Source organism: Mesoplodon mirus, assembly GCF_964341445.2.
Source record: "Mesoplodon mirus genome assembly, chromosome: 11".
In the NCBI taxonomy this organism is placed as follows: Eukaryota; Metazoa; Chordata; class Mammalia; order Artiodactyla; family Ziphiidae; genus Mesoplodon; species Mesoplodon mirus.
This window is the reverse complement of record NC_138987.1, coordinates 57,042,953-57,066,525: the sequence shown is the minus strand read 5'-3', so window position 1 is coordinate 57,066,525 and position 23,573 is coordinate 57,042,953. Positions and strand designations below refer to the sequence as shown.

Sequence of the window (23,573 nt, the reverse complement as noted above, 5' to 3'; positions counted from 1 at the left end):
GTTTGCTGAGCTTCTATTTATCCATGGGGTGTATCGGGTGAAGGAGGGCAAAGAAGGTTAAGATGGTTATAAAAGGAGTGTTTTTCTACTACTGTATCCAGATGTAGTATCTCCTCCTCACCTTAGAGCTACTTCCCTGTCATACCCTTGAATCAGGCGACACCTGGCAAGTTCCGACATAAATGGTTTATCACTTCAGCCATCCCCACTCAATTTATACATATGGTCATTCAGGCATTAGTTCTCATGCTAAGATGGTGGCTGTGGAAATGCAGTAGAAGGGACCAGTTGAGAGGTATGTAGAAGAGGCAGGACCTGACAGTGAATCCATTGGCAAACACTTTCTGAGCACCTGCTGTGTAGTACACACTCTATTTGGCATGTAGAAGAAAGGAAGAAGAGATTGGTGGATATTAGTGAGTGCTAACTGATTTCTCAAAGAAGAAGCTTCTTGAAACAGCCAGAGAATGCTTTCTAGAAGCATCACTTCACCTGGTCCTTGGGAAATAATCATAGATATTGAGGAAGTTGGAAAGTTGCTTACTTAGGGAAGCAGAGGGTGAATTCTTTTTTGATGTGTTAAATCCGAAGTATCAAAGGCATGGAAAGTGTGAGGTTTAGAAATCTTCTTTACGTAGGTGGTGGTTCACAGCCTAAGAGTATAAGAAACTCTTAAGGGACTGTACACAGACTGAATGAGTCTTAGGGGATCATTCAAGAGAAATGGTGGAGGAAGAAGGAAACAGTTACAGAGAGTAGGATTCAGAAGACCTTGAGAAGCAGGGCAGCGCCGTGAGGAGCTCCGGGCTTTGGAGTCAGGTGAGCTACGTGGGAAAACCAGGGTGGCCACTCACTATGTGGCCTTGGGCAAGTGACGGAACATCCACTGGTCTGGTCTGCTTTCTCCTTTGTCAGATGCAGATAATTATACCTGCCTGGTAAAGTTATGAGTACTATGTAAAATAATTGTGTAAACTTCCTAGTATAAAGATGGCATGTAATAAATGGAAATTTTTATTATTAGCTGTTAGACTCATGGAAAGAAAGGATCATTCCAAGGAGAAAGTTGACATCAGGGTCAGATACATTTTAAAGATTGAGAAGGATGCAGCCTGGGTTGCACTATTGGATGTGAGAGATTTTTACCTTTAAGAATGGTGAATTCTGGGTCTTCCCTGGTGGCGCAGTGGTTGAGAGTCCGCCTGCCGATGCAGGGGACACGGGTTCGTGCCCCGGTTCGGGAGGATCCCACATGCCGCAGAGCGGCTGGGCCCGTGAGCCATGGCCACTGAGCCTGCGTGTACAGAGCCTGTGCTCTGCAACGGGAGAGGCCACAACAGTGAGAGGCCCGCGTACTGCAAAAAAAAAAAAAAAAAAAAAAAGAATGGTGAATTCTGAATGGTGATTTTCCTTGTTCCCACGTAATTCTCTGCAGGTTTCCAAATAGTTTCCATTAGAAACAAATAATGCCTTACTTGATCTGCGTATTACTATTTTTTCTTAACTGAACTAGAAATTGGGAACATCGGCCACTCTATGTTCATTTCCTGTGTCCTTAGTTAACATAATTTCTGCCCCCAATTCTCTGGTGATTCCATGGTTCAGGGAATTCTGATTATTCTTTAATATAACCTGAATGCTTTTGGTTTTAAATTTTGAGGTATTTAAAGTGAAGCTTATTGAATTGTTTTATTTTTTGCTTTTGTTGACATTAGTCTGCTATGATTCATTACACCCTCAGTTGCCTCAACAGATAAATAAGAGTTGAATTTCAGTTATGTTAAGCTCTGTGTTTTCTAAAGCAATACCAAAGAGAAAGGCTTACGTTAGGGTCAAGAGTACAAAAGGAACTATTATGTAATCTTTGCCTCACTTTCTATTCAAGTGTGAAATAGGTAGGAATTCAGGAGAAGCAATTGGAATATCAGAACAGTTAGGAACAGAATATAATAAATATATATTATATAAATATAATAAATTTTAACTTTTTCTTGTTGTTGTCATTGTTAGCCATTAAAATAAGTGTTGAGCTCATGGACCCAGGGCCTTAACAAAATTAGGAACAAGCTGATGGAATAGTAGCCATCCCAAAATCTGCCCTTCAGGCTCTGGTGCCCAGCCCTGCCTACTTCCTTTCAGTTCCTTGAACATACTGTGTTTTTTCTTTTTATTTGTCTGTGGCACAAGCTGTTCCATTAGGCTGAAATACTCCTTATTCATCCTCTGGAATTCAGTTTACACGTCACTTCCTCAAGGAAGCCTCTGATCCTCCCCCCAGGAGGGTCAGATTCCATTCTCCTGTACCCTGCACTTCTCCCTCTTAGAGAGCACTGATCACAACTGTATGCTCCACCAGGGCAGGGAACAAGTCTAGCTTATTCAGGGCTCTAAACCAATCACTAAGAGCAGAGTACACAATAGGCACTCAGTAAATATTTGTCAAATGAAGTTCAGCATTTATTAAGCACCAAGTACCTCACTTCGTTAACTCATCACAGTAACCCTTTTAGGTATTCTTATCCCCATTAACAGATGAGGAAAGTGACACTAGAAAAGTAACATGCCCCAGGTCACATAGTCAACGAATGGTACAGCCAGAACTTGACCCACGTCACTTTGATGCCAAAGCCAGTGTCCTTTTTTCTTTTATTTCTCTCATTGCATGCTATTATCCCACCGAAAAGCCAGTGTTCTAAGCATGGCACTACGTGATGTACCACAGAAAAGCCGGCAGAGGGTCTGATCAGAATGTAGCTTTGTACTTGTAATGCACATTCGTAGTGTGCCTTCGTACTTCCCCCGGTCACAGGCTCTCCTTTCATTTGGAGGATACACAACTCTCCTTGTCTCGGTCCACATGGTCTGGGTGAGCTCAGCCCTAGGGATGAAGCACTGTGCCATTCAGCATGACCCATCCCATTGAAATATGATGATTGATTCAGGGGTGGGCTTGTGACCTAATATTGTCAATAAGAGCCAATTGAGGGGGCTTCCCTGGTGGTGCAGTGGTTGAGAGTCCGCCTGCCAATGCAGGGGACATGGGTTTGTGCCCCGGTCTGGGAAGATCCCACATGCCACGTCGCGGCTGGGCCCGTGAGCCATGGCCGCTGAGCCTGCGCATCCGGAGCCTGTGCTCTGCAACGGAAGAGGCCACAACAGTGAGAGGCCCGCGTACCGCAAAAAAAAAAAGAGAGCCAATTGACACTCAATCTAGAACTTTGGTTGGAGTCTTTGCAAAAGTGGACTTGATCTTTCCAACTGGCCATGGGCCCTGGAAGCATGAAGATCGGCATTACTTCAGAGACTCACCACCTGAAACAGAGAGGAGGGCAGATGTGACCCTAGACACTGCCTGGCTCCTGATAACATTATCTGAGCCTTGCTCAAGCTGTGCCTGAGGTTTTCTGCCCATATACTTTTCACTAATTTGAGTCAGTGGAGTCCTTTTTCTGCATAAGCCTTTTTGGATTAGGAGTTCTGTCACCTGCAATAAAGGGAATCTAACCAACACAGGACCTAAAAGACACTGGACATGTTTTGACTCTTTTCTGTTTCCATTTTGCACAGGCTTAGGTCACTTCCTTAGGCTCTTTTTTTTTTTTTTTTTTGCGTTACGCGGGCCTCTCACTGTTGTAGCCTCTCCCGTTGCAGAGCACAGGCTCTGGACGCGCAGGCTCAGCGGCCATGGCTCACGGGCCCAGCCCCTCTGCGGCATGTGGGATCCTCCCGGACCGGGGCACGAACCCGTATCCCCTGCATCGGCAGGCGGACTCTCAACCACTGCGCCATCAGGGAAGCCCCCTTAGGCTCTTTGAATGATCATAAATGTGTGTTTTCTGGGCCTGGGGAAGAAAGCAGTGAGACGGTAGTACGGCAGCAATGCTTGTCCAAACAGTTGTTGTGGTTTTAGGAATCATGGCTCTAGGACTTGCTCAGTAACTTGTGGAATGTAAGAAATTTCACTTACTTATTTTTCTGCACCTATAAAGAGTGAGGATAATATTTGCTACACTGGGGCTTCCCTGGTGGTCCAGTGGCTAAGACTCCACGCTCCCAATGCAGGGGGCCCAGCCTCGATCCCTGGTCAGGGAACTAGATCCTGCATGCCGTAACTAAGATCCCACGTGCCGAAACTAAGACCCGGGGCAGCCAAATAAATAAATATTAAAAAGATTTTTTTGCTACCCTATTTAAACAAAAGGGAGTTGAGAAGAATGTGCCTAGTACTTTGTACTTTGGTATGACTCACCTTCCAATGTGGCAGTAACACTTCATCATGTCAACCTGTGGCTTTTCATATTTCTCAATCCCTAGACTGACCTACCCAGTAGTGAGGTGGGTAAATAAGGAGGCTCCTACTTTTGGGAGACCATAGAGGGAGGATATTCATGTTCCATAGCTCAGGAGGCCATAGATGCATGTCCTAACCTCACTGTAGCATTAACTGTTTTCATGCTCAAGAGAGAATAGTAAGCTTTCTTTCTGCTCTATGGATTTCACAAATGCTGCGGAGCAACTAAGCCCATGCGCCACAACTACTGAGCCCTCGTGCTGCAACTACTGACGTCCACGCACCTAGAGCCTATGCTCTGCAACAAGAGAAGCCACCACAGTGAGAAGCCTGCGCACTACAATGAAGAGTAGCCCCTGCTCACTGCAACTAGAGAAAGCCCACGCGCAGCAACGAAGACCCAACGCAGCCAAATAAATAAATAAATAAATAAATAAAATCTGCTAGCTGTGTTTAGAGAGTTACCTGGCTGTAGAAGGAAAAATCTGTATGTTCAAATAGCTTAATTTTCCACAGTGAAGGAAAGCCCTCCCAGAGACACTAAGAAAAATGAAACCAAGCCAGCAAAGATATAAACCATTACTTTTATTTCCATTCCTAAAATGTATGTGAATTTAGTTATTGATTTGATGTTTAGTCTCTGCAAAATCATCTCAGAAAATATTCTAAATTTATTAAAATGCATACAAACTATTGCTGAAAATTCTAAGTCCTCTTATTGACCAACTTGTTTTCAAAGCACTTGTGATGATTTTCCAAGGTTTCCATGGTTACAGGGAACAAAGAAATCATCTTGAGACCAGAGTGGAAATTTGATCAGAATAATCCGAACAGTATTTATCTACCTCTTTACAGACTCACAGCTTGCCTATTTTGAGGCGGCTCTTACAAAGCGTATCTAATTATTGAAGGTTTCTCTAATTACAGTGGACCTTTTCTTTGCCTGCAATTTACTACATTCAGCAAAGTATACGTTAGATAATAAGGAAAATGAACCCAAGAACTCTAACTGCTTCATATAGTTTTATGGATATACTGAAGTGTCAAGTACAATCTTCATCTTAAGAATTGAAGACTGTAATGCAGGGAAACAAACTCTGGTGGAATACCAGAATAAAAAACATAACAAAGCTGGGCAGAACTAGGTGTGGCATCCTGGTACATTAATTTTGAAAGCCAGCCCAATGATACTAAGGACAACAAATAGATTCAGATTTCTTTAAAAAAAAAATCTGTGCTGTTTAGGTTTGGAGTTTTCAACTAGTTAGTATTTCTTTATTTAGTTTGTGAATTATTAAGATTTTTTTGGGACTTCCCTCATGGCGCAGTGGTTAAGAATCCGCCTGACAATGCAGGGGACACCAGTTCGAGCCCTGGTCCGGGAAGATCCCATATGCCATGGAGCAACTAAGCCCGTGCACCACAACTACTGAGCCTGTGCTCTAGAGCCTGTGAGCCACAACTGCTGAAGCCCGTGCACCTAGAGCTTGTGCTCCGCAACAAGAGAAGCCATCACAATGAGAAGCCCGCATGCCACAACTAGAGAAAACCCACGCACAACAACGAAGACCCAACACAGCCAAATATAAATAAATAAATGAATTAATTAATTTAAAAAAAGATCTTTTCACATCTCCCTCTTCAAAGTCTTCTTTTGAGTGATTTAACTGCTAATTAGCATCAACCTCTCAAAGAGAGGGTAAAATTAAAATCTGTTGGGTAATAATTTAAATAAGACAAAAAATTTGAAGTTACTGAATAAAGTAAGGTTTGAGGATAATGGTGGACTTCAAGTATGAAAGCCCATTGTTTCCTTTAAGGGAGAGTTCAAAGCTGTTTTGTTTTGTTTTTGATTCTTTGTGAGACAATAGAAAATAGCTAAATAGGTTACAACATAAACTTTTAGTGATGAAATTCAAATTTACCTAAAAAGGGGGGTTCCTTTCTCCCAATTAGTTTTTTTTTTGTGTGTGTGTGGCTGTGTTGCGTCTTCATTGCTGTGTGCGGGCCCTCTCTAGCTGTGGCGAGCAGGGGCTACTCTTTGCTGTGGAGCATGGGCTCTAGGTATGTGGGCCTCAGCAGTTGTATCACGTGGCCTCAGTAGTTGTGGCTCATGGGCTCCAGAGCACAGGCTCAACAGCCGTGGCACACGGGCTTAGTTGCCCCACGGCATGCGGGATCCTCCGGACCAGCGATCGAACCTGTGTTCCCCACATTGGCAGGCAGACTCTCAACCACTGCACCACGAGGAAGCCCCCCAATTAGTATTTTAAGTGTAAAACCAAAACCTTAAATTATTCGAGCTCTTCAGGTCTCAACTCCTATTTCACAGCATATCCGTAGATGTGAGGGCGCAGGAGCTCCCAGGACAGGGGGGCCTGTAAGTGCTGCAGCTTCAGCTTGGAGAATCGGGCCCGCTCCAGGGCCTTCCAGCTCTCTCTGGTCAGGTTGCACCCATCAAACAGAAGGTACCAGACAGGATTCAGGACCTGTTGCCAGAAGTAATTCCAGGTTGAAGGCTTAGCTGCTACATGCTCCATGAAATAAAAAGCTCCTCCCTGAGAAAGAAAAGAAAAAAAAAACACATCAAGGATTTTAGTTTTGGGGAAAAAATTTATAAGATGATTTTTTTAAATTAATTAATTAATTTATTTTTGGCTGCACTGGGTCTTCATTGCTGTGCACGGGCTTCCTCTAGTAGCGGCGAGCGGGGGCTACTCTTTGTTGCGGTGCACGGGCTTCTCATTGCGGTGGCTTCCCTTGTTGTGGAGCATGGGCTCTAGGCGCGTGGTCTTCAATAGTTGTGGCTCGCGGGCTTTAGAGCGCAGGCTCAGTAGTGGTGGCACATGGGCTTACTTGCTCCGAGGCATGTGGGATCTTCCCGGACCAGGGCTCAAACCCGTGTCCCCTGCATTGGCAGGCGGATTCTTAACCACTGGACCACCAGGGAAGTCCTATAAGATGATTAAATGTCAGATTTCAATGGCCCCAAAGGCCAACTTTGTGAGAAGACAGGGAGAAATTCAAACTTACTACGATACTATTCTGGTTAATAGTATCATCTTCTGTCAGATTTTATACAGAGTTGCCAATCTATATTTTCTGTTCATAAAGGTAATACATAATAATAGTTAGAATTTAAAGCAGTTACTGCATGCAAGATCCTGTCTGTAAGGCCTATCACATGTTAACTCAATCCTCACAATACACTTATTTGATAAGTATTATTATTATTATCATTCCTGTGTTCTACAGATGAGGAAACAGAGTCACATAGAAAATAAACAACTTGCCCAAGGTCATACAGCTTACAAGTGTCAGAATCAGGTTTTTACCTTGGGTGGTCTGGCTCCAGAGGCTGGCAATACTGTCTCACCAATATTATTTTAGAAAATACAGAAAAGTTTAAAAAGAAAAACAGTCAACCATCTTTCATCACCTCAAGACAACTACTGTTAAGATTTCGTGGAAGATGGTGGAGTAGAAGGACATGCACTCATTCCTTCTCGTGAGAGCACCGGAATCACAACTAACTGCTGAACAATCATCGACAGGAAGACACTGGAATGCACCAAAAAAGATACCCCACATCCAAAGACAAAGGAGAAGCTGCAGTGAGATGGTAGGAGGGGTGCAATCAGAATAAAATCAAATCCCGTAACCACTGGGTGGGTGACTCACAAACTGGAGAACAGTTATACCACGGAAGTCCACCCACTGGAGTGAAGGTTCTGAGCCCCACGTCAGGCTTCCCAGCCTGGGGTATCCAGCAACGGGAGGAGGAATTTCCAGAGAATCAGACTTTGAAGGCTAGTGGGATTTGATTGCAGAACTTCGACAGGACTGGGGGAAACAGACTCCACTCTTGGAGGGCACACACAAAGTAGTGTGCACATCAGGACCCAGGGGGAAGGAGCAGTGACCCCATAGGAGACTGAACCAGACCTACCTGCTAGTGTTGGAGGGTCTCCTTCAGAGGCGGGGGGTGGCTGTGGCTCACCACGGGAACAAGGACACTGGCAGCAGAAGTTCTGGGAAGTACTACTTGGCATGAGCCCCCCCCTTCCCCCCCCCCCCCCCCGCCAGTCTGCCATTAGCCCCACCAAAGAGCCTGTAGCCTCCAGTGCTGGGTTGCCTCGGGCCAAACAACCAACAGGGAGGGAACTCAGCCCCACCCATTAGCAGACAAGCGGATTAAAGTTTTACTGAGCTCTGCCAACCAGAGCAACACCCAGCTCTACCCACCACCAGTCCCTCCCATCGGGAAGCTTGCACAAGCCTCTGAGATAGCCTTATCCACCAGAGGGCAGACAGCAGAAGCAAGAAGAACTACAGTCCTGCAGCCTGTGGAACAAAAACCACATTCAAAGAAAGATAGACAAGATGAAAAGGCAGAGGGCTATGTCCCAGATAAAGGAACAAGATAAAACCCCAGAAAAACAACTAAGTGAAGTGGAGATAGGCGACCTTCCAGAAAAAGAATTCAGAATAATGATAGTGAAGATGATCCAGGACCTTGGAAAAAGAATGGAGGCAAAGGTCGAGAAGATGCAAGAAATGTTTAACAAAGACCTAGAAGAATTAAAGAACAAACACCTAGAAGAATTAAAGAACAAACAGACATGAACAATACAATAACTGAAATGAAAAATACACTAGAGGAATCAATAGCAGAATAACTGAGGGAGAAGAACGGATAAGTGATATGGAAGACAGAATGGTGGAATTCACTGCCACAGAACAGATTAAAGAAAAAAGAAATGAAGACAGCCTAAGAGACCTCTGGGACAGTATTAAATGTACCAACATTCGCATTACAGGGGTCCCAGAAGGAGAAGAGAGAGAGAAAGGACCTGAGAAAATATTTGAAGAGATTATAGTCGAAAACCTCCCTAACATGGGAAAAGAAATAGCAACCCAAGTCCAGGAAGTGTGGAGAGTCCCAGGCAGGATAAACCCAAGGAGAAACACGCCAAGACACATAGTAATCAAACTATCAAAAATTAAATACAAAGAAAAATTATTAAAAGCAACAAGGGAAAAACAACAAATAACATACAAGGGAACTCCCATAAGGTTAACCGCTGATTTCTTAAAAACTCTGCAAGCCTGAAGGGAGTGGCATGATATACTTAAAGTGATGAAAGGGAAGAACCTACAACCAAGATTACTCTACCCAGCAAGGATCTCATTTGGATTCATCGGAGAAATCAAAAGCTTTACAGACAAGGAAAAGCTAAGAGAATTCAGCACCACCAAACCAGCTCTACAACAAATGCTAGAGGAACTTTTCTACATGGGAAACACAAGAGAAGAAAAGGACCTACAAAAACAAACCCAAAACAATTAAGAAAATGGTAATAGGAACATACATATTGATAATTACCTTAAATGTGAATGGATTAAATGCTCCAACCAAAAGACACAGGCTTGCTGAATGGATACAAAAACAAGACCCATATATACGCTGTCTACAAGAGACCCACTTCAGGACACATACAGACTGAAACTGAGGGGTTGGAAAAATATATTCCATGTAAAAGGAAATCAAAAGAAAGCTGGAGTAACAATACTCATATCAGATAACATAGACTTTAAGATAAAGACTGTTACAAGAGACAAGGAAGGACACTACATAATGATCAAGGGATCAATCCAAGAAGAAGATATAACAATTATAAATATATATGCACCCAACATAGGAGCACCTCAATACATAAGGCAAATGCTCACAGCTATAAAAGAGGAAATCGACAGAAAACACAATAATAGTGGGGGCCTTTAACACCTCACTTACACCAATGGACAGGTCATCCAGACAGAAAATTAGCAAGGAAGCACAAACTTTAACAATAGACCAGATAGATTTAATTGATATTTATAGGACATTCCATCCAAAAACAGCAGATTACACTTTCTTCTCAAGTGCACGTGGAACATTCTCCAGGATAAATCACATCTTGGGGCACAAATCAAGCCTTGGTAAATTTAAGAAAACTGAAATCATATCAAGCATCTTTTCCAACCACAACACTATGAGATTAGAAATAAATTACAGGGAAAAGAATGTATAAAACACAAACACATGGAGACTAAACAGTACATTACTAAATAACCAAGAGATCACTGAAGAAATCAAAGAGGAAACCAAAAAATACCTAGAGAAAAATGACAACAAAAACACGATGATCCCAAACCTGTGGGATGCAGCAAAAGCAGTTTCAAGAGGGAAGTTTATAGCAATACAATCCTACCTCAAGAAACAAGAAAAATCTCAAATAAACAGTCTAACATTACACCTAAAGGAAGTAGAGAAAGAAGAACAAACAAAACCCAAAGTTAGTAGAAGGAAACAAATCATAAAGATGAGAGCAGAAATAAATAGAAACAAAACAATAGCAAAGATCAATACAACTAAAAGCTTGTTCTTTGAGAAGTTAAACAAAATTGATAAACCTTTAGCCAGACTCATCAAGAAAAAGAGGGAGAGGACTCAAATCAATAAAATTAGAAATGAAAAAGGAGAAGTTACAACGGACACTGCAGAAATACAAAGCATCCTAAGAGACTACTACAAGCAACTCTATGCCAATAAAATGGACACCCTGGAAAAAATGGACAAATTCTTACAAAGGTATAACCCTCCAACTGAACCAGGAAGAAATAGAAAGTATGAACAGACCAATCACAAGTAATGAAATTGAAACTGTGATTAAAAATCTTCCAACAAACAAAAGTCCAGGACTAGATGGCTTCACAGGTGAATTCTATCAAATATTTAGAGAAGAGCTAACACCCATCCTTCTCAAACTCTTCCAAAAAATTGTAGAGGAACACTCCCAGACTCATTCTAGGAGGCCACCATCACCCTGATACCAAAACCAGACAAAGATACTACAAAAAGAGAAAATTACAGACCAATATCACTGATGAATATAGATGCAAAAATCCTGAACAAAATACTGGTGAACAGAATCCAACAACACATTAAAAGGATCATACACCATGGTCAAGTGGGATTTATCCCAGGGATGCAAGGATTCTTCAATATATGCAAATCAATAAATGTGACACACCATATTAACAAATTGAAGAATAAAAACCATATGATCATGTAAATAGATGCAGAAAAAGCTTTTGACAAAATTCAACACCCATTTGTGATAGAAACTCTCCAGAAAGTGGGCATAGAGGGAACCCACCTCAACATAATAGAGGCCATATACAACAAACCCACAGCAAACATCATTCTCAGTGGTGAAAAACTGAAAGCATTTCCTCTGAGATCAGGAACAAGACAAGTATGTCCACTCTTGCCACTATTATTCAACATAGTTTTGGAACTCCTAGCCATGGCAATCAGAGAATAAAAAGAAATAAAAGGAATACAAATTTGAAAAGAAGTAAAACTGTCACTATTTGCAGATGACATGATGCTATACATAGAGAATCCTAAAGATGCCACCAGAAAACTACTAGAGCTAATCAATGCATTTGGAAAAGTTGCAGGATACAAAATTAATGCACAGAAATCTCTTGAATTCCTATACACTAACAACAAAAAAATCAGAAAGACAAATTAAGGAAACAATCCCATTTACCATTGCAACAAAAAGAATAAAACACATAGGAATAAACCTGCCTAAGGAGGTAAAAGACCTGCACGCTGAAGACTATAAGACACTGATGAAAGAAATGAAAGGTGACACAAACAGATGGAGAGATATACCATGTTCTTGGATTGGAAGAATCAATATTTTGAAAATGACTGTACTACCCAAAGCAATCTACAGATTCAATGCAATGCCTATCAAATTACCAATGGCATTTTTTACAGAACTAGAACAAAAAATCTTAAAATTTGTATGGAGACACAAAAGACCCTGAATAGCCAAAGCAATCTTGAAGGAAAAAAACGGAGCTGGAGGAATCAGACTCCTTGACTTCAGACTATACTACAAAGCCGCAGTAATCAAGACAATATGGTGCTGGCACAAAAACAGAAATATAGATCAATGGACAGAATAGAAAGCTCAGAGAGAAACCCATGCACCTATGGTCAACTGATCTATGACAAAGGAGCCAAGAATATACAATGGAGAAAAGACAGTCTCTTCAGTAAGTGGTGCTGGGAAGACTGGGCAGCCACATGTAAAAGAATTAAATTAGAACACTCCCTAACACCATACACAAAAATAAACTCAAAATGGATTAAAACCCTAAATGTAAGACCGGACACTATAAAACTCTTAGAGGAAAACATAGGAAGAACACACTTTGACATAAATCACAGCAAGATCCTTTTTGACCCACATCCTAGAGTAATGGAAATAAAAACAAAAATAAACAAATGGGACCTAATGAAACTTAAAAGCTTTTGCATAGCAAAGGAAACTATAGACAAGACGAAAAGACAACCCTCAGAATGGGAGAAAATATTTGCAAATGAATCAACAGACAAAGGATTAATCTCCAAAATATATTAATAGCACATGCAGCTCAATATTAAAAACACAAACAACCCAATCAAAAAATGGGCAGAAGACCTGAATAGACATTTCTCCAAAGAAGACATACAGATGGGCAAGAGACACATGAAAAGCTGCTCAACATCACTAATCATTTGAGAAATGCAAATCAAAACTACAATGAGGTATCATCTCACACTGGTTAGAATGGGCATCAACAGAAAATCTACAAACAAAAAATGCTGGAGAGGGTATGGAGAAAAGGGAACCCTTTTGCACTGTTGGTGGGAATGTAAATTTACACAGCCACTGTGGAGAACAGTATGGAGGTTCCTTAAAAAGCTAAAAATAGAATTACCATATGACCCAGCAGTTCCACTACTGGGCATATACCCTGAGAAAACCATAATTCAAAAAGACACATGCACCCCAATGTTCGTTGCAGTACTGTTTACAATAGCCAGGTCATGGAAGCAACCTAAATGCCCATTGACAGACGAATGGATAAAGAAGATGTGGTTCATATATACAATGGAATGTTACCCAGCCATAGAAAGGAATGAAATTGGATCATTTGTGGAGACGTGGATGGAGCTAGAGACTGTCATACAGAGTGAAGTAAGTCTGAAAGAGAAAAACAAATATTGTATATTAACGCATGTATGTGGAATCTAGAAAAGTGATACAGATGAACCAGTTTGCAAGGCAGAAATAGAGACACAGATGTAGAGAACAAACGTATGGACACCAAGGGGGGAAAGCGGGGGTGGGGGTGGTAGGATGAACTGGGAGATTGGGATTGACATATATATACTAGTATGTATAAAATAGATAACTAATAAGAACCTGCTGTATAAAAAAATAAAAATAAAAAAAACAAAAAAAAAACCAAAAAGATTTTGTGTATACTTTTATATGAATATGTATTTTTTTCTAAAACTAGGATTGGAATATACATTCTGTTTTATAATCTGTTTTATTTTATTATTTATGTATTTGAATATTATTCTAAAAGATGGTTTAAAAAAACCTTTATGCAATATTTCACACCACTGAAGTTACCATCTCTTATTTAACCATTCTCATTTAGGCTATTTCCAATTTTACATTGTTATAAATACTGTTACAGTGAACATCCTTATCCATAAATCTTTGTGACCATCTAAAATTATTTCCAAATAAATAACTTGCTAAAAAGTGGAATTGCTGAATCAAAAGTCTGTGCCTTTTTAAAGCTTTTGGTACAGGTTGTCAGATTGCCCTTTGGAAAAGTTGTAGCAGTTTGCTTTCATACTAGCAATAGATGTGAACGCCCATTTCCAATAAACTCTCATCAGTACTTTTTTCTCCTATATCTTTGTCAATTTGATGTGTAATATGGTATTTTTGATAACCTGCATAGCTTTAATATTCGTACTCGTAACATCTTTTACTAAACCTTATTATTTGGATTTCTTGTTTTCTGATTTGTCAATGTCCATTATCAGTTTTTTTCTTTTTTTCTTTTTTCTTTTATTTATTTATTTGGTTGTGCTGGGTCTTAGTTGTGGTAGGTGAGCTCCTTAGTTGTGGCTCACCGGCTCCTTAACTGTGGCATGCTCACTCTTAGTTGCGGCATGCATGTGGGATCTAGTTCCCTGACCAGGGATCGAACCTGTGCCCCCTGTGTTGCGAGTCTTAACCATTGTGCCACAGGGCAAGTCCCCACTATCGGTTTTCTAATAGGCTGTTGTTTTTTTTCTTACTGATTAGTAAGGGCTTTTAGTGTAATTAGACTACATATACTACAGATGTTTTCCCTTGTTTGTTGTTTGCCTTTTAATTACAATTTTTTAAACTTCCCCTTCTTTTATTTAAAAAAAATATTTAAATTCATCTGAGTATTGTTCTTAGGCTCTTCTTTGCAAACCTGTGGCCGTCTGAATCCATACCTAGTACTGCCTGGGACTAAATAACCATGTCTTATACTTTTTTTTTTTTTTTAGTTTATTAGTTCATGTCTTTTATTAACCAATATACAATAACCTGTCTTCTGGTTTGTTGAAACAATAGGTCAGACAACATTTGCCACAGTAGTGTTTGTCAAAGTGGCTGGCCATAGAAACTCCACACCACATTTATCTGAAGGGCACTCCCAATGAAGGTGACTGCTTTTGCCATTCTGATCCACCTTACAGTATTTCAGGACAGCCAGCTTAACCTTCTTTCTCTCTCTTTTTTTTCTTTTGGCCGTGTGGCTTGTGGGGTCTTAGTTTCCCAACCAGGGATCAAACCTGGGCCCTCCGCAGTGAGAGTGCAGAGTCCTAACCACTGGACCTCCAGGGAATTCCCAACCCTCTTTCTCTTATGCTTTTTCTTCTTGGGAGTGGTGTAAGACTTCTTCCTTTTCTTAGTACCAGCACAAAGTCTCAACAGAAGATGAAGAGTGGACTCCTTTTGAATGTTGTAGTCAGACAAAGTATGTCCATCTTCCAGTTGCTTGCCAGCAAAGGTCAGTCTTTGCTGGTCAGAAGGAATTACTTCCTTATCTTGGATCTTGGCCTTTACATTTTCTATTGTATCCGAGGGTTCGACCTCAAGAGTGGTGGTCTTCCATGTCCGGATCTTCACAAAACTCTGCATCCTGGTGGCGGCACCACCACAGATGGTGGATCCAAAAAGCCTATGTCTTATACTTTTGTACCATTGTCACAGGATGTAAACGATAGGATTTATTTTATTAAAATACTGAATCATCTAAAAGCGTTACTAAATTCTTGGTTATATATATATTTCATTTATTTATTATTTTTTTTTTGTGGTACGTGGGCCTCTCACTGTTGTGGCCTCTCCCGTTCAGAGCACAGGCTCTGGACGCGCAGGCTCAGCGGCCATGGCTCACGGGCCCAGCCACTCCGCGGCATGTGGGATCTTCCCGGACCGGGGCACAAACCCGTGTCCCCTGCATCGGCAGGCGGACTCTCAACCACTGCGCCACCAGGGGAGCCCATGATTATATTTTGTCATTAGGTATTTTATTTGGTCAGTGTATACTGTGTGTAAATTACTGTCATATAGGAGTTAGTAACTGCTGTTTTCATCTAGGACGGTCCTATACATATAGGTCAAGTCTGGACACAGTAGAGGCTACATATTATTAAGGAGTCTTCAGAAGTTTTCTACTTATCTACCTCTGGGGTGAAGGGTGAAAGGCACCAATGATTACCTCCCAAACCCAGGGTGACTGTCCCACTCTCCTTAGCCTCCCTAGTGTTGGCTATCCCAGGCAGAGTTTAGAGATGGAGTTCCTCCAGATCTATGGGTAAGTGTAAGTCCTGTGTTCAGGAATGGAAAACTTGAAATTTCCTGATTGAAATATTTTTTTCCATAGAAGAGGACAGGAGAGAATAGGTGATCCAGGCCTGGGGAGGTTGCTGATGCCCTCTGGCTTACACAGGTTAAGCTAGAGATGGTTGTTACCCATTCAGGGGACTGTCGAGTAGACAGCTGGATATGAAGATCTGGAGTTAGAAGAGAGATCTGAGCTTGATACTTAGATTTGGAAGCCATTTGTGTATGCATGGTAATTGAAAACATTGGGGGTACATGAGATTGCACAGGGGGTGTATATAAGTGAAATGAGAGCTAAAAAAGAAACTCCAGTGTTTAGGGGATGGGCAGAGGAAGAAAAGCCAGCAAAAGTGGTAGAAATGTTGAAGTCAGATAAAAAGCCCCAGTGACAAGCACTGTGGTACAGTGATAAGAATGTTTGCATTAAAGTCAGACATAGTGGCTGTGTAACTTGAGGCAAGTTTCTTAACTCCTCTGGGTCTGTTTCCCCAATCCAACATTAAGGCAATACCTGCTTTAAAGGACTGTTTCCTACATGAGAATGTAGGAAAGCTCCTGGTTCTGTTCAGCAGAGAATGGGTGCTTCGGAGGAGCTAAGGAAGACCACCAAGAATATGATCCCCTAAGGGCACTCTCAGTGCTTAAACCAGAGATGACCATTATTTGCTTTGCAGAGGTGTTGTGAGATTAGTAACACTGTAAGCAAAACATCTAACTGTGCCGTCTTAGGACACAAAAACCCAGGATTTGAGTATCAGAATCAGACTTTTTTCAGTTACTACTTTGACGTTGGCCTATCCTTGAGCCAAAGACAGAATTACAGTTGGCCCTCAGTATCCACAAGTTCTGCATCCTTGGATTCAACCAAATGCAGATCAAAAATGTTTGGAAAAAATCCAGAAAGTTCCAAAAAAGCAAAACTTGAATTTGCCACATGCTGGCACCTGTTTACGTAGCATTTACATTGTATTAGGTATTATAAGTAATCTAGAGATGATTTAAGGTATATGGGAGGATGTACATAAGTTATATGCAGATACTGCACCATTTTATATAAGGGACTTACGCTTCTGTAGATTTTGGTATCTGTGGAGGGGACAGGGAGGGACCCCGAGGAAATTGAGGGACGACTGTATGTTATTGCCTCGAAACACTATTTTCAAGTCCTTTTCTTCCTGAGGAACTTCCTCTGTTAGAAAATAAAACTGGGGATTACAGAACATCCATTTCCTCTAGTATAGTAAATTCAAATGTTAAGATATCCATACTTGAGACTTCTCTGGTGGCACAGAGGTTAAGAATCCGCTTGACAATGCAGGGGACATGGGTTCCAGTTCTGGTCTGGGAAGATCCCACATGCCGTGGAGCAACTAAGCCTGTGTGCCACAACTACTGAGCCTGTGCTCTAGAGCCTGTGAGCCACAACTACTGAGCCTGCATGCCACAACTACCAAAGCCCATGCGCCTAGAGTCTGTGCTCCGCAACAAGAGAAGCCACCGCAATGAGAAGCCTTCACGCCGCAACTAGAGAAAGCCCGTACACAGCAACAAAGACCCAACGGAGCTAAAAATAAACAATTAATTAATTAATTAATTTAAAAAAAGATATCCATACTTTATATTCACCTATGTTTAGAATAAAACTATTTTAAACTAGTTTTTAAACAAACAATAAAGGTAATATGTGAAAATTACATATAGGTATAAAGAATTTCAAACTATACAGAGAGGTATAATATGAAAAGTAATTCCTTCCCCTCATCCAATTCCCTTCCCAAGAGGTAACCACTGTTAATAGTTTCTTGTGTATCATTCCCATTAACATAAGTACTTATATAGGTATATTCTCCCCCCACACACAAATGGACTTATACTATATGTAATATTCTATGCTTTCATTGCTTTTTAAATTAACACTGTCTCTTGAGGAGATAGTTTTTTCATATCAACATAGGTAACTCTTCCTTGTTCTTTTAACAGCTGCACAGAAATCCTTTATAGGATGCGACAATTTACTTAACAGCCTCCTACCTCCTATTGCTGGATGTTTAGGTTATTTCCAATTTGTGGTATTACAAATACTGTAATGAATATTTTCGCATATGAATGAGTTTTTGCACATTTGTGCAGTACAGCTATAGGATAAATTCCTATTGGATGAAGGAGGACGTGTCCTTGAAAATTTGATATTATGAAATTGCCCTCCAAAGAGGGCACTTCCTCCAGTTGGGGTAATCCAGTCCCCCAAACTCACCCCAACACCATATTGAACTTAAAAGTCTCTGATAGTGTAGTAGGTAAAAATAGTATCTTGCTTTAATTTCTTCTTAATTGAAGTATAGTTGATTTATAATATTATATTAGTTTCAGGTATATAACATTGTGATTCAGAATTTTTATAGATTATACTTCATTTAAAGTTATTACAAAATAATGGCTATATTTCCCTGTGCTGTAGAATATATCCTTGTTGCTTATTTATTTTATACATCGTAGTTTATATCTCTTAATCCCACACCACTATCTTGCCCCTCCCCCCTTCCCTCTCCCCTCTGGTAACCACTAGTTTGTTCTCTATATCTGTGAGTCTATTTCTGTTTGTTATATACATTCGTTTGTTATATTTTTAAGATTCCATGTATAAGTGATATCTTGCTTTAATTTGTTCTTTTATTGCAAGACAACATTTATATCATATATTGGCTATTTTTATTTATATTTCTGTTCCTGTGCTTTGCTTACTTTTCTCTTTTTTAAAAAACTGATTTAAGAATTCTATTGATCTTGATTTGTAATGTCTTTTTTTATTAAAACATTTTTAAAAATTAATTAATTAATTAATTTAGTTTTGGCTGCCCTGGGTCTTTGTAGCTGCACGCAGGCTTTCTCTAGTTGCTGCGAACAGGGGCTACTCTTCGTTGCAGTGCAAGAGCTTCTCATTGCAGTGGCTTTTCTTGTTGCAGAGCATGGGCTCTAGGCGCATGGGCTTCCGTAGTTGTGGCATGCGGGCTCAGTAGTTGCAGCTTGCGGGCTCTAGAGCACAGGCTCAGTAGTTGTGGCACACGGGCTTAGTTGCTCTGTGGCATGTGGGATCTTCCCGGACCAGGGATCGAACCCGTGTCCTGCTTTGGCAGGCAGATTCTTAACCACTGGACCACCAGGGAAGTCCTGTAATGTTTTTTAATATGAAGTTAACGCATTGTCTATCATCCTTGGCAAATATTTTTTACAAACTTTTTTGTACTTTAAGTTTTTTTATACTCCTTTTTTTTCTCTGCAGGAGTTCTAAAATGTTACATATTCATATATTATCAATCTTTTCCTATATAGCTTATTTTCCACTCTAAGATTTTTTTAAAAATTCAGCAGTGTCTTCTCTAGTAGTTCTACTTTTTATGTTAGGGTGTTTGATCTACCTGAAATTGATAGGGCTGCCCTTGTTGATAGTGGTTACTACTAACCAGCCCTCACACCCTGTACTCACCGGCCTCAGCACTCTGCACACTTCCTGGAGGATCGGCTCCTGGTTCATCACGGAGCACAGCACCAGTGTGCAGACCACCACATCCATGGAGTCGTCGGCCACCTGGTGCAGGTCCTCCCCGGCAGCCACCAGGAAGTGCTCAAACTGCAGGTGTCGGTTCTCAGCAATGCTCTTGATCAAGAACTTCTCAAAGTTGGGGTTCGGATCAGTACAGGTCACCCGGCATCCAGGCGGGTAGAACTTGAAGTTGGACCCTGTGCCGCAGCCCAGCTCCAGCAGGGAGAGCTTCCCAGAGGGGCCCGCAAACTCCTGTAGATTGCTGAAGAGCTCCCGCTTCTTGCTCGCCATCTGTTCGTTGTACATCACAGTGAACCTTGCCAAGAAGTAGGGGAATGATTTTTTGCATATCCGGTTCCACAAGCCCAGGAAGTCCAGCAGGTACATGGGAAATGCCAGGATGCAGACGGCCAGCCGGAGGATAAAAATGGTAAGCGCCATCACTCAGAAGAGAAGAAAACAGATCAAGAGTTAGAGGCCTGACTCCTTTAATTTCAGGAAGTAGGTTTCTGGCCACATTCCAGAGCCAATCAGCTGCAGAGGAAAGAACTGGTTGTGCTGGAATGACGCAGCTGAAGTAAAATCTCGGGCAGGAGGCCCATTTCACCCAGTTAATAGATGTTTGCCAAAAGTTGCCTCATAGCTTACTTTTCATGAAGTAAAATGAGAAGGTTCTCAGCTTTTCCTTAGAAGTAAGGCTGATTACAACCCATTATTACAAATCTATTCCTGCTTGGAGACTACTGCAAGTTCCTGCTGAAGTTTTAAAGGCACAGCATACTTACAGCCTGTCTGGTTCTCCAGTGACCTCTGCTAAGAAAACAGAATCCGTGGGTGGAGCCTGGTTAAACCACACCAGAAAGCCACTGCCAAAGCCCATTTATTACGTGACCCCTCCTACTTCCCTTCCATCCCACCCTCATTTTTTTTTTCACAATTTTTTTTTCTGCTGATTTTATTTCTTTATTTTTTGTCTCTTGTGGATGCCTTTTTTTTTTTTTTTTTTTGGCTGCATTGGGTCTTCATTGCTGCATGTGGGTTTCTCATTCCAGTGGCTTCTCTTGTTGCAGAGCATGGGCTCTAGGCGCGTGGGCTTCAGTAGTTGCGGCACACGGGCTCAGTAGTTGTTATAGCAGCCTATATTTTAAAAAGCATTTCCCTCACCCCCTTTTTTTCTTCAGTCTCTGTAGGCAGTATTTTAGTTTTCTCCTGGGGTGTTTACATTTCAAAGACATTCATAACTTCAAGGACAGAGAAAGAATGAAGTTTTTCTCCTAGGAGTTTTGGGGTGTATTTCTGTATTATCAGAAGTCTAGGGTGACTACTATTTAAATTTTTTCTTTGTATTAGGGGTTGGGCAACATGAGGCACTCTGTTTCAATCACCACAACATCCTCCCCTTTGCTCTCCTCACTTTCCCAGGGATTCTACCTCTTAGCATCCTAATCAGGCTTTCTCACATGTACTTGGACCTTAATCTGCAGTAGCTTGTGCCCTCCTAGCTTTGCAAAATGGCACATGAAGGTCTCCAACTTATTATTCTGCTCTTCTACCTTGTCTGCCAGCCCTGAAGCTAGCAGAGTAGTGGACAACTGCATGTTCTTTAACTTCAGCTCTTCTTCCAACTGTCTAACTCAAGCTTCCAGCCTCTATTTGGGCATCAGTGGCCACAGAACTGCCCACAGTAGAGGACAGCCCACTGCAGCAGCCATTTGTTTCCCTTCTTTGCCACAGTGTGCTCTGCTCAGTTCCTCAAACAAATGCATCAACACACCCGGCTTTTTCAGGGTGCCCCTGTACTCACACATTGGTCCACAAGCGTCTAACATACAGGCCACCCCTCCTGACATAGAGGTTGATGTCTAACTCAGGATATTATCCTCAAATGCTTCTTTCCCAGGGTTTGTTTCTTCAGTCTCCTGGCTGCCTTATCAGTTGTTAGTTCACAACCTGGCTGCTGTACCCACTGAGCAAGGAGAGACTGAAGAAAGAAGCGGACCACTCCAGATTGGTAGCTGGCAGGTTTAATAAGAAGGGAGCTTACTTATGAGGCTTGTCTTAGATGGCCACGAGATGAGTAGATCTCCACACCCACCACCAGAATCATAAAAGTTTAGATAGAGGCCTTAACTGGGATCTGTCACCTCCACAGTCCAGATGGTCTCAACACCTTACTCTCTCAAAGCTGTATCCTTGGAACAGCTCCCACTGTGGGAACAGTGGTAAGAATGGACATTTCAAGGACAGTTGAGGGAATGAGGAACCTCTGATTGCCTGAGTCCAGCCCATCAGTCACTGATCACGTCCTCTTGATGACCTCCTCCAATATACTTTGTGTCCTTTTTTTTTTGACCACACCCCGGGGCATGCAGGGTAATAGTTCCCCCACCAGGGGTCGAACTTGGCCACCACCCCACCCCCACCCCCTGCAGTGGAAGCACAGAGTCTTAACCACTGGACAGCCAGGGAAGTCCAGTTTGTGTCCTTTTTTTAGTCAGTTTATCTAGAGGTTTTTCACGTGTATTGATCTTTTCATAAAACTAGCTTTTAAGTTTTGTTAATTTTTCTCTAGTGTTTGTTTTCTATTTCATTATTTCTGGACTTTATTATGTTTTTTTCTATTTACATTGAATTTAATTTGATCATCTTTCACTTCTGAAGTTGAAAGCCTTAATAATTGATATAAGCCCCCTTGCCTCTTCTAATGTAAGTATTTGAAGCTATAAATTTTTCTTATAGCACTGCTTTAGGTGGATACACAAAGTCTGATGTACTGTGTTTTCATTTTCATTCAATTTAAAATATTTTCTAATTTTCTTTGTGATTTTTTTCTTTGACCCCATGGATTATTTAGAAGTTGTTTAAATATGTGGGGCTTTCATAGGTATTTACGTATATTGATTTCTAATTTAATTTTTTTTTTTTTTTTTGGCGGTATGCGGGCCTCTCACTGTTGTGGCCTCTCCCGTTGCGGAGCACAGGCTCCGGACGCGCAGGCTCAGCGGCCATGGCTCACGGGCCCAGCCGCTCCGCAGTATGTGGGATCTCCTCGGACCAGGGCACGAACCTGTGTCCCCTGCATCGGCAGGCGGACTCTCAACCACTGCGCCACCAGGGAAGCCCCTCTAATTTAATTTTATTGTCACAGAACATACTGTGTGGGCTTCAATCTTTTGAAGTCTATTTAAATTTGCTTTATGGCCCAGAATATATTTTTTCTCAGAAAATGGTCCCTGTTCATTGAAAAGAATGTGTATTCTGAAGTTGTCAGGTGTAATGTTCTATAAATGTCAATTAAGTTAAGGTAGTTGAAAGTGTCATTCAGACCTTCTGTACTCTTATTATTTAGTTGCTCTGTCAGTTATAGTGGGGGATGTCTTACATCTACAATTATGATTGTGAATTTGTTTTTCCCTTTAGTTATTTCAGTTTTTGCTTCATGTATTTTGAGACTCCATTATTAGGCACAAATATATCTATAATAGTTGTAGCTGCCTGATATATTTCCTTTTCAACATTATGAAGTGTCCTTCTTTGTTTTTAGTGTTTATTTTTGTCCTGAGGTCTATTTTGTCTGGTATGTATTTAGCCACTCCTTATGCTTTCTAATGTTTCCTCTTTCCAACTTTATTTATTTTTTATTGGAGTATAATTGCTTTACAATGTTGTGTTGGTTTCTGCTGTACAGTGAAGTGAATCAGTTATATGTATACCTATGTCCCCTCCCTCTTGGACCTCCCTCCCATCCCACCCATCTAGGTGATCACAGAGCACCGAGCTGAGCTTCCTGTGCTCTATAGCAGGTTCCCACTAGCTATCTATTTTACACATGGTAGTATATATGTGTCAATCCTAATCTCCGAATTCGTCCCACCCTCCCCTTCCCCCACTGTATCCACATGTCTATTCTCTACATCTGTGTCTCTATTCCTGCCCTGGAAAT

At 41.3% G+C, this 23,573-nt stretch overlaps 1 protein-coding gene across 3 annotated transcripts; it reads right to left on the bottom strand.

The window, feature by feature from the left end:
- Window positions 1-1,179: 1,179 nt before the first annotated feature.
- Window positions 1,180-20,434, bottom strand: TMT1A (thiol methyltransferase 1A). 3 transcript variants are annotated; one of them, XM_082635210.1, is made up of 3 exons: window positions 19,574-20,073; window positions 6,580-6,849; window positions 1,180-1,355 (listed from the first exon to the last, which is right to left on the bottom strand). In XM_082635210.1, the coding sequence occupies exons 1-2, from the start codon at window positions 20,069-20,071 to the stop codon at window positions 6,613-6,615; spliced, it is 735 nt and encodes a 244-aa protein (XP_082491336.1). In that variant the 5' UTR covers window positions 20,072-20,073; the 3' UTR covers window positions 1,180-1,355; window positions 6,580-6,612. The 3 variants fall into 3 exon arrangements, with proteins under 3 accessions (XP_082491336.1, XP_082491335.1, XP_082491337.1); XM_082635209.1 differs by lacking the exon at window positions 1,180-1,355 and adding an exon at window positions 2,801-3,312; XM_082635211.1 differs by lacking the exon at window positions 1,180-1,355 and adding an exon at window positions 20,416-20,434 and having other exon boundaries at window positions 4,857-6,849.
- Between the last annotated feature and the right edge of the window lie 3,139 nt (window positions 20,435-23,573).